The sequence below is a fragment of the Coregonus clupeaformis genome, chromosome 2 (genome assembly GCF_020615455.1).
Source record: "Coregonus clupeaformis isolate EN_2021a chromosome 2, ASM2061545v1, whole genome shotgun sequence".
In the NCBI taxonomy this organism is placed as follows: Eukaryota; Metazoa; Chordata; class Actinopteri; order Salmoniformes; family Salmonidae; genus Coregonus; species Coregonus clupeaformis.
Window position 1 is genome coordinate 3,878,832 of NC_059193.1, and position 12,029 is coordinate 3,890,860.

General features: G+C 42.5%; 1 protein-coding gene across 4 annotated transcripts in view; it reads right to left on the bottom strand.

Annotated features, from left to right (window-relative positions):
- Positions 1–12,029, bottom strand: part of LOC121586432 (arf-GAP with dual PH domain-containing protein 1) — a 72,810-nt gene that overhangs the window by 5,103 nt on the left and 55,678 nt on the right. For 2 of the 4 annotated variants that reach the window (XM_041903134.2, XM_041903117.2), the window contains exons 5-6: positions 11,430–11,542; positions 10,937–11,083 (exon numbers count right to left, since the gene is read on the bottom strand). In XM_041903134.2, the coding sequence (XP_041759068.2) occupies positions 10,937–11,083; positions 11,430–11,542 (260 nt within the window). Of the gene's footprint in view, positions 1–10,936; positions 11,102–11,429; positions 11,543–12,029 lie in introns of all 4 variants that reach the window. The other 2 variants (XM_041903126.2, XM_041903109.2) reach the window with 1 other exon arrangement.

Below are 12,029 nucleotides of genomic sequence, written 5' to 3' on the forward strand. Positions count from 1 at the left end.
TCGCTTCGCACGGGGGACCAGTATGAAAAATGTATGCACTCACTAACTGTAAGTCGCTCTGGATAAGAGCGTCTGCTAAATTACTTAAATGTAATTCGCAGTAGAAAGAAAAGGAGATATCGCGGAAGGAGATCGGGGTGCCTAGTAAGGAGTCGGCGACAAGTGGCTAATCTGCCTTTGCCATTGATACTATTGGCCAACTTACAATCGCTTGATAATGAAGTGGACGAACTACAATTATGTATATCCTACCAACGGGACATTAAAAACTGTAATATCTTATGTTTCACCGAGTTGTGGCTGAACAAAGACATGAATAACATACAGCTGGCGGGTTATACACTGTATCGGCAGGATAGAACAGCAGCCTCTGGTAAGACAAGGGGTGGCGGTCTATGTATATTTGTAAACAACAGCTGGTGCACGATATCTAAAGAAGTCTCGAGGTTTTGCTCGCCTGAGGTAGAGTGGTCAGATGAAACAGATGCTAAGCTACAGGACTGTTTTGCTAGCACAGACTGGAATATGTTCTGGGATTGTTTTGATGACACCACATCAGTCACTGGCTTCATCAATAAGTGCATCCATGACGTCGTCCCCACAGTGACTGTACGTACATACCCCAACCAGAAGCCATGGATTACAGGCAAAATCCGCACTGAGCTAAAGGGTAGAGCTGCCGCTTTCAAGGAGCGGGACTCTAACCCGGAAGCTTATAAGAAATCCCGCTATGCCCTCTGACGAACCATCAAACAGGCAAAGCGTCAATACAGGACTAAGATCGAATCGTACTACACCGGCTCCGATGCTCGTCGGATGTGGCAGGGCTTGCAAACTATTACAGACTACAAAGGGAAGCACAGCCGTGAGCTGCCCAGTGACACAAGCCTACCAGACGAGCTAAATTACTTCTATGCTCGCTTCGAGGCAAGTAACACTGAAACAGGCATGACAGCATCAGCTATTCCGGACGACTGTGTGATCACACTCTCCGTAGCCGATGTGAGTAAGACCTTTAAACAGTTCAACATTCACAAGGCCGCAGGGCCAGATGGATTACCAGGACGAGTATGCGCTGACAACTGGCAAGTGTCTTCACTGACATTTTCAACCTCTCCCTGTCTGAGTCTGTAATACCAACATGTTTCAAGCAGACCACCATAGTCCCTGTGCCCAAGAACACTAAGGTAACCTGCCTAAATGACTACCGACCCGTAGCACTCACGTCTGTAGCCATGAAGTGCTTTGAAAGGCTGGTCATGGCTCACATCAACACCATTATCCCAGAAACCCTAGACCCACTCCAATTTGCATACCGCCCCAACAGATCCACAGATGATGAAATCTCTATTGCGCTCCACACTGCCCTTTCACACCTGGACAAAAGGAACACCTATGTGAGAATGCTATTCATTGACTACAGCTCAGCGTTCAACACCATAGTGCCCTCAAAGCTCATCACTAAGCTAAGGACCCTGGGACTAAACACCTCCCCCTGCAACTGCATCCTGGACTTCCTGACGGGCCGCCCCAAGGTGGTAAGGGAAGGTAACAACACGTCCGCCAGGACATTATTCATTCTAATCAGACAGGTTTTTTACATGGATGATACATTGGAGATAATATAAGGCAAGTACTGGAAACAATAGAACACTATGAAAAATCTGGGAAACCAGGCCTGTTATTCATAGCAGGCTTTGAAAAGGCATTTGATAAAGTATGACTGGATTTTATATATAAATGCCTGGAGCATTTACATTTTGGAGAATCTCTTATAAAATGGGTTAAAATCATGTATAGCAGGGTTCTTCAATTCCGGTCCTGGAGGGCCGAAACACTTCTGTTTTTTATTTCTACCTGGTAGTTAATTGCACTCACCTGGTGTCCCAGGTCTGAATTAGCCCCTGATTAGAAGGAGAGGATGAAAAACAGAGGTGTTTCGGCCCTCCAGGACCGGAATTGAAGAACCCTGATGTATAGTAACCCTAGGTGTAAAATAGTAAATAATGTTTTAAAATGTCAAGAGGAGTAAAACAAGGTTGTCCACTATCGGCATATCTATTTATTATGGCCATCAAAATGTTAGCTATTAAAAACAGATCGAACAATAATATCAAGGGATTAGAAATCCAGGGCTTAAAAACAAAGGTGTCATTGTATGCTGATGATTCATGTTTTCTTTTAAATCCACCACTTGAATCCCTCCACATTTTCTAACCTCTCTGGATTACAACCAAATTATGATAAATGTACTATATTACGTATTGGATCACTAAGAAATAAAATTTTTACATTACCATGTAGTTTACCAATAAAATGGTCTGATGGTGATGTGGATATAATTGGAATACATATCCCAAATGAAATAAATTATCTCACTCCAATTCATTTTCATATAAAGTTAGCAAAAATAGATAAGATCTTGCTACAATGGAAAGGTAAATACCTGTCTATTTGTGAAAAAATCACCCTGATTAACTCTTTAGTATTATCCCAGTTTACCTATTTGCTTATGGTCTTGCCTAAGCCTAGCGAACAGCTATTGAAATTATATGAGAAAAAAATATTCCATCTTATTTGGAATGGCAAGCCAGACAAAATTAAACAGGCCTATTTATATAATGAATATGAATTCGGAGGACAGAAATGATTAAATATTAAAGCATTAGATCTATCACTAAAAGCTTCAGTCATACAAAAGTTTTACTTAAATCCGAAATGGTTCTCTAGCAAATTAGTAAGATTGTCTCACCTCATGTTCAAGAATGGCCTTTTTCCCTTTATTCAGATTACAACCTCTCACTTTCAGTTATTTGAAAAGGAAATCATCTCCCAAATATCACTATTTCTAAAACAAGCCATAGAAAGTTTGTTGCAATTTCAATTTCATCCTCCAGAAACTACAGAACAAATAATGCAACAAATATTGTGGTTAAACTCAAATATACTCATTGATAAAAAACATTATAAAAAAATAAAAAAATAAAAAAATAGGTATAATCTTCGTAAATGATATCATAGGTAGGACTGGTGGAGTTATGTCACACATGCAGCTAACAAAAACATATGGAAATGTCTGCTCTACACAAAATTACAACCAAATAATTGCAGCATTACCGCAAAAATGGGAGAGGAAAGTGGAAGGGGGAAAAAGTAAAGAACTTGTCTGTCAGCCCTGCATTAAAGAACATAATTGGTTAAAGAAAATTGTGATTTATAAAAAAGTATACCAGTTTCATTTAAGGACCAAAGGATTGACAGCCATCCCATATAGATTGCAAAATAGTTGGGAAGAGATTTTTGACGTACCGATTCCATGGCATAGTGTTTATGAACTGATACGCAAAACGACGCCGGATTCAAAACTTAGAATTTTTCTATTTAAATTATTATACAAAATTCTTACTACCAATATAATGTTATTTATATGGGGGATACAATCTTCCCAGCTCTGCAGATTTTGCTGCGAAGAGACAGAATCATTAGATCATTTGTTTTGGTACTGTCCATTTGTAGCTTGTTTCTGGTCACAGGTCCAAGAATGGCTAAAGGATTGCAATATTTAGCTGGAGCTAACCCTGCAGATAGCACTACTGGGTGATCTGAAAAGTCATAGTCAATCGATCAATAATATAATAATACTTTTAGGAAAAATGTTTCTTTTCAATTTACAATCTGTAGAAACAATGAGAATAGAAGGGTTCAGAACTTTTGTGAAACATCACAGTACAATATGGATGGTGTTAAGAGATAGATGGGAGGTGTTGAATGGAGCTGAAGGATGGGACTAATAACAACTAACAACAACTAATAACAACATGATAACTAATGTAAAGCATACTGTGTCCATAATAAGTATATAGGTTATAGGTTGAGCACTTTTGTGAAAGAGCACAGTTAGAAAGATATGGTATATAGAAGCAAACCGGATGGACATCATGAAAATGATTGGAGAGGTTGAGTGTAGAGGAAGTTCAGGAGTAAAAACAAACAAAATATAATTATTGTAAGATTGACTGTGTCCATAAAATGTATATAGTATGTATAAGCTGGAAGTAGAGGCCTAAGCGTTGTTGTTCACTAGTTTACTCCAATTAGGGAAGGGGTGGTGGGGTTGGAAAGTAATAAAGGGAAATATATTTAAAAAAATGAAATATATATACAGTGGGGAAAAAAAGTATTTAGTCAGCCACCAATTGTGCAAGTTCTCCCACTTAAAAAGATGAGAGAGGCCTGTAATTTTCATCATATGTACACGTCAACTATGACAGACAAATTGAGGAAAGAAAATCCATAAAATCCCATTGTAGGATTTTTTATGAATTTATTTGCAAATTATGGTGGAAAATAAGTATTTGGTCACCTACAAACAAGCAAGATTTCTGGCTCTCACAGACCTGTAACTTCTTCTTTAAGAGGCTCCTCTGTCCTCCACTCGTTACCTGTATTAATGGCACCTGTTTGAACTTGTTATCAGTATAAATGACACCTGTCCACAACCTCAAACAGTCACACTCCAAACTCCACTATGGCCAAGACCAAAGAGCTGTCAAAGGACACCAGAAACAAAATTGTAGACCTGCACCAGGCTGGGAAGACTGAATCTGCAATAGGTAAGCAGCTTGGTTTGAAGAAATCAACTGTGGGAGCAATTATTAGGAAATGGAAGACATACAAGACCACTGATAATCTCCCTCGATCTGGGGCTCCACGCAAGATCTCACCCCGTGGGGTCAAAATGATCACAAGAATGGTGAGCAAAAATCCCAGAACCACACGGGGGGACCTAGTGAATGACCTGCAGAGAGCTGGGACCAAAGTAACAAAGCTACCATCAGTAACACACTATGCCGCCAGGGACTCAAATCCTGCAGTGCCAGACGTGTCCCCCTGCTTAAGCCAGTCCATGTCCAGGCCTGTCTGAAGTTTGCTAGAGTGCATTTGGATGATCCAGAAGAGGATTGGGAGAATGTCATATGGTCAGATGAAACCAAAATATAACTTTTTGGTAAAAACTCAACTCGTCGTGTTTGGAGGACAAAGAATGCTGAGTTGCATCCAAAGAACACCATACCTACTGTGAAGCATGGGGGTGGAAACATCATGCTTTGGGGCTGTTTTTCTGCAAAGGGACCAGGACGACTGATCCGTGTAAAGGAAAGAATGAATGGGGCCATGTATCGTGAGATTTTGAGTGAAAACCTCCTTCCATCAGCAAGTGCATTGAAGATGAAACGTGGCTGGGTCTTTCAGCATGACAATGATCCCAAACACACCGCCCGGGCAACGAAGGAGTGGCTTCGTAAGAAGCATTTCAAGGTCCTGGAGTGGCCTAGCCAGTCTCCAGATCTCAACCCCATAGAACATTTTTGGAGGGAGTTGAAAGTCCGTGTTGCCCAGCGACAGCCCCAAAACATCACTGCTCTAGAGGAGATCTGCATGGAGGAATGGGCCAAAATACCAGCAACAGTGTGTGAAAACCTTGTGAAGACTTACAGAAAACGTTGTACCTGTGTCATTGCCAACAAAGGGTATATAACAAAACTTTTGTTATTGACCAAATACTTATTTTCCACCATAATTTGCAAATAAATTCATAAAAAATCCTACAATGTGTTTTCTGGATGTTTTTTCTCTCATTTTGTCTGTCATAGTTGACGTGTACCTATGATGAAAATTACAGGCCTCTCTCATCTTTTTAAGTGGGAGAACTTGCACAATTGGTGGCTGACTAAATACTTTTTTTCCCCACTGTATATATGTACAGTATCTCACAAAAGTGAGTACACCCCTCACATTTCTGTAAATATTTGAGTATATCTTTTCATGTGACAACACTGAAGAAATAAAACTTTGCTACAATGTAAAGTAGTGAGTGTACAGCTTGTACAGTATAACAGTGTACATTTGCTGTCTCCTCAAAATAACACAACACACAGCCATTAATGTCTAAACCGCTGGCAACAAAAGTGAGTACCCCCCTAAGTGAAAATGTCCAAATTGGGCCGAAAGTGTCAATATTTTGTGTGGCCACCATCATTTTCCAGCACTGCCTTAACCCTCTTGGGCATGGAGTTCACCAGAGCTTCACAGGTTGCCACTGGAGTCCTCTTCCACTCCTCCATGACGACATCACGGAGCTGGTGGATGTTAGAGACCTTGCACTCCTCCACCTTCCGTTTGAGGATGCCCCACAGATGCTCAATAGGGTTTAGGTCTGGAGACATGCTTGGCTAGTCCATCACCTTTACCCTCAGCTTCTTTAGCAAGGCAGTGGTCGTCTTGGAGGTGTGTTTGGGGTCGTTATCATGTTGGAATACTGCCCTGCGGCCCAGTCTCCGAAGGGAGGGGATCATGCTCTGCTTCAGTATGTCACAGTACATGTTGGCATTCATGGTTCCCTCAATGAACTGTAGCTCCCCAGTGCTGGCAGCACTCATGCAGCCCCAGACCATGACACTCCCACCACCATGCTTGACTGTAGGCAAGACACACTTGTCTTTGTACTCCTCACCTAGTTGCCGCCACACACGCTTGACACCATCTGAACCAAATAGGTTTATCTTGGTCTCATCAGACCACAGGACATGGTTCCAGTAATCCATGTCTTTAGTCTGCTTGTCTTCAGCAAACTGTTTGCGGGCTTTCTTGTGCATCATCTTTAGAAGAGGCTTCCTTCTGGGACGACAGCCATGCAGACCAATTTGATGCAGTGTGCGGCGTATGGTCTGAGCACTGACAGGCTGACCCCCCACCCCTTCAACCTCTGCAGTAATGCTGGCAGCACTCATACGTCTATTTCCCAAAGACAACCTCTGGATATGATGCTGAGCACGTGCACTCAACTTCTTTGGTCGACCATGGCGAGGCCTGTTCTGAGTGGAACCTGTCCTGTTAAACCGTTGTATGGTCTTGGCCACCGTGCTGCAGCTCAGTTTCAGGGTCTTGGCAATCTTCTTATAGCCCAGGCCATCTTTATGTAGAGCAACAATTCTTTTTTTTAGATCCTCAGAGACTTCTTTGCCATGAGGTGCCATGTTGAACTTCCAGTGACCAATATGAGGGAGTGTGAGAGCGATGACACCAAATTTAACACACCTGCTCCACATTCACACCTGAGACCTTGTAACACTAACGAGTCACATGACACCGGGGAGGGAAAATGGCTAATTGCGCCCAATTTGGACATTTTCACTTAGGGGTGTACTCACTTTTGTTGCCAGCGGTTTAGACATTAATGGCTGTGTGTTGAGTTATTTTGAGGGGACAGCAAATGTACACTGTTATACAAGCTGTACACTCACTACTTTACATTGTAGCAAAGTGTCATTTCTTCAATGTTGTCACATGAAAAGATATACTCAAATATTTACAAAAATGTGAGGGGTGTACTCACTTTTGTGAGATACTGTATGTATATGTATTTATATGTATGTATGTGTATATGTAAGTGTATGTATGTATATGTGTATATATATATATTATATATATATATATATATATATGCGAGAGAAAAAAACATATGGGGGATTGGAAGTGATGCAGACAATTATGTTGATGGAAATTACAATCAATATTAAAGCTGATCTACCCCCAAAAAATGAAATAAAATAAAAGATAAAAAAAAAAAAAAATACATCCACCACGCTGATCCTCAACACGGGGGCCCCTCAGGGGTGCATGCTCAGTCCCTTCCTGTACTCCCTGTTCACTCATGACTGCATGGCCAGGCACAACTCCAACATCATCATTAAGTTTGCCGATGACACAGCAGTGGTAGGCCTGATCACCGACAACGATGAGACAGCCTATAGGGAGGAGGTCAGAGACCTGGCCGTGCGGTGCCAGGACAACAACCTCTCCCTCAACGTGATCAAGACAAAGGAGATGATTGTGGATTACAGGAAAAATAAGAGGACCAAGCACACCCCTATTCTCATTGACGGGCTGTAGTGGAGCAGGTTGAGAGCTTCAAGTTCCTTGGTGTCCACATCACCAACAAACTAACATGGTCCAAGCACACCAAGACAGTCGTGAAGAGGGCACGACAAAACCTATTCCCCCTAAGGAGACTGAAAAGACTTGGCAGCTGCACCATCGAGAGCATACTGACTGGTTGCATCACTGCCTGGTATGGCAACTGCTCGGCCTCCGACCGCAAGGCACTACAGAGGGTAGTGTGTACGGCCCAGTACATCACCGGGGCCAAGCTTCCTGCCATCCAAGACCTCTATACCAGGTGGTATAGATTGTCAAAGACTCCAGCCACCCTAGTCATAGACTGTTCTCTCTGCTACCACACGGTAAGTGGTACCGTAGCGCCAAGTCTAGGTCCAAGAGGCTTCTAAACGGCTTCTACCCCCAAGCCATAAGACTCCTGAACATCTAATCAAATGGCTACCCAGACTATTTGCCTTGCCCCCCCTTTTACGCTGTTGCTACTCTCTGTTTATTATCTATGCATAGTCACTTTAATAACTCTACCTACATGTACATAAACTCAGCAAAAAAAGAAACATCCCTTTTTCAGGACCCTGTCTTTCAAAGATAATTCGTAAAAATCCAAATAACTTCACAGATCTTCATTGTAAAGGGTTTAAACACTGTTTTCCATGCTTGTTCAATGAACCATAAACAATTAATGAACATGCACCTGTGGAACGGTCGTTAAGACACCAACAGCATACAGACAGTAGGCAATTAAGGTCACAGTTATGAAAACCTAGGACACTAAAGAGGCCTTCTACTGACTATGAAAAACACCAAAAGAAAGATGCCCAGGGTCCCTGCTCATCTGCGTGAACGTGCCTTAGGCATGTTGCAAGGAGGCATGACGACTGCAGATGTGGCCAGGGCAATAAATTGCAATGTCTGTACTGTGAGTCGCCTAAAACAGCGCTACAGGGAGACAGGACGGACAGCTGATCGTCCTCGCAGTGGCAGAACACGTGTAACAACACCTGCACAGGATTAGTACATCCGAACATCACACCTGCGGGACAGGTACAGGATGGCAACAACAACTGCCCGAGTTACACCAGGAACGCACAATCCCTCCATCAGTGCTCAGACTGTCCGCAATAGGCTGAGAGAAGCTGGACTGAGGGCTTGTAGGCCTGTTGTAAGGCAGGTCCTCACCAGACATCACCGGCAACAACGTCGCCTATGGGCACAAACCCACCGTTGCTGGACAGACAGGACTGGCAAAAAGTGCTCTTCAATGACGGGTTGCGGTTTTGTCTCACCAGGGGTGATGGTTGGATTCGGGTTTATCGTCGAAGGAATGAGCATTACACCGAGGCCAGTACGGGATCAATTTGGAGGTGGAGGGTCCGTCATGGTCTGGGGCGGTGTGTCACAGCATCATCGGACTGAGCTTGTTGTCATTGCAGGCAATCTCAACGCTGTGCGTTACAGGGAAGACATCCTCCTCCCTCATGTGGTACCCTTCCTGCAGGCTCATACTGACATGACCCTCCAGCATGACAATGCCACCAGCCATACTGCTAGTTCTGTGCGTGATTTCCTGCAAGACAGGAATGTCAGTGTTCTGCCATGGCCAGCGAAGAGCCTGGATCACAATCCCATTGAGTATGTCTGGGACCTGTTGGATTGGAGGGTGAGGGCTAGGGCCATTCCCCCCAGAAATGTCTGTGAACTTGCAGGTGCCTTGGTGGAAGAGTGGGGTAACATCTCACAGCAAGAACTGGCAAATCTGGTGCAGTCCATGAGGAGGAGATGCACTGCAGTACTTAATGCAGCTGGTGGCCACACCAGATACTGACTGTTACTTTTGATTTTGATTCCTCCTTTGTTCAGGGACACATTATTCAATTTATGTTAGTCACATGTCTGTGGAACTTGTTCAGTTTATGTCTCAGTTGTTGAATCTTGTTATGTTCATACAAATATTTACACATGTTAAGTTTGCTGAAAATAAACGCAGTTGACAGTGAGAGGAAGTTTCTTTTTTTGCTGAGTTCATTACCTCAATTACCTCGACTAACCGGTGCCCCCGCACATTGACTCGGTACCGGTACCCCCTGTATATAGCTTCGCTATTGTTATTTTTACTGCTGCTCTTTAATGATTTGTTACTTTTATTTCGTATTATTTGATATTGTATTTTTTTGAGTGATTTTATTTGGTATTCTTTCTTAAAACTGCATTGTTGGTTAAGGGCTTGTAAGTAAGCATTTCACTGTAAGGTCTACACCTGTTGTATTCGGCGCATGTGACAAATACAATTTGATTTGATTTGATTTGATTACAACCCCTCCACATTCCTCTAGCCAGCTCCACTGACCAGATTACATGGCAGGATGACGAGTACTGCTGTCACAGTGAAGAACATGTCTACTGCTGAAATAGACATCTAGACAAGTTTATTTCCACTCACTCAGTTATCCAAAACAACCCATATCTATTAGAGACGTACACTCTTAGAAAAAAAGGTGCTATCTAGAACCTAAAAGGGTTCTTCGGCTGTCCCCATAGGAGAACCCTTTGAAGAACCCATTTTGGTTCCATGTAGAACCCTTTTGGTTCCCAGTAGAATCATATTAGGTTCCTTGTAGAATCCTTTCCCCAGAGGGTTTTACATGGAACCCAAAATAGTTCTACCTGGAAGCAAAAAGGGTTCTCCTATGGGGAAAGCCGAATAACCTTTTTGGAACCCCTTTTTCTAAGAGTGTAGAGACTCAAATGGTAGAATCAGATTTAGTTGAACAGACTAAATCAGTGTTCCTTGATATGCGGAACAGCGGCCATATTAGGTGTACCATTGAAATGATGATTCATCATACATCATATCTCTAAGAATTCGGTGCATTTACACATGATACAATAGGAGTTGGCTATACCAGTATAAACAGATCTGGGACCAGGATACAGAGCCACAGAGTCCATTTTGTCACAGTCACCCATAATGCCTCACCTTAGAGTCGTTGTGGTAGACAAAGATGTTCCTGGTGCTGTTGTCTCTCAGGTAGGTGATCTGCAGGCCGTAGGGGTTGCCTATCTTAGCCGGCTGGAACGTGGCATTGAGAGTCTCGATTTTCATCACCGCCTTGGGGTCCCGTGCCTGTGGGAGATACACAAACTGTACGGTACATAAATACAGTATATGTATAAATTGTTACATAGAATAATACATACTGTATGTTTACAGCAAACACAAACAGATAGGTAAGGAGATTAAGTCTGTTGAGGTATTTGTTTTAGTTTCCTTGTGGACACATACAGTCTACATAGCCTGCTATAAAAGTATTCATGATTAACTTGAAAGAGATGATTAACTTGAGATGATTAACTTGAAAGCTAGTAGCATAAGTTAGCTGGAGATTACATTTCTCAGGAACATGCTTGTATTTATGTGTGAGAGCATGTGTATATGTGTAGATGTGAATACGTGTTGACTCCAGCCTTACGTCCTGCTTGTTGAAATACTTGAGCGCCCCCTCTCGTTCTGACAGGATGAATTTCCGGCTGAAGAACTGACCGTTGTCCCGCCCCCGTTTCCATAGAAACCCCTCTCTGTACCCTGGGTAGATAGAAACACACCAGACAAACTGAAATAACTATCTGGTGTAATCAAGAAATACCAAAGCATATGAAGGGAGAGAGAAAGAGAGACAGAAAGAGAGGGATGAAGAGACAGATAGAGGGGCTTTAGGTGAAAGAGAGTACACGAGAGAGGAAGTCAGAGAAAAGATGACAGGAAGACAAAATAACCTCACTGATGGTAAAGTACATCCTTTTACATGTTAAATGACACAACACTCTATTTCTGTCTTCATCAATAAGTCCTTCCAGTCTATTTCTGGACCTCTTACAGACATGAAGTGGATTCATTAAGTGGCAGTGCAGAGCACTGTGTGTAATTCATTACAGGCTACACACTCTCTTCATCTCTCTCTTACTCTCTCAAATTCTCTCTCTCTCTTTCTCCCCTCTACCCCTCAATCTTTCTCTCTTTACTTTACTATTTTCCTTTCTCCTCCCTCCCACAAATCTCTGTTCACTGTATC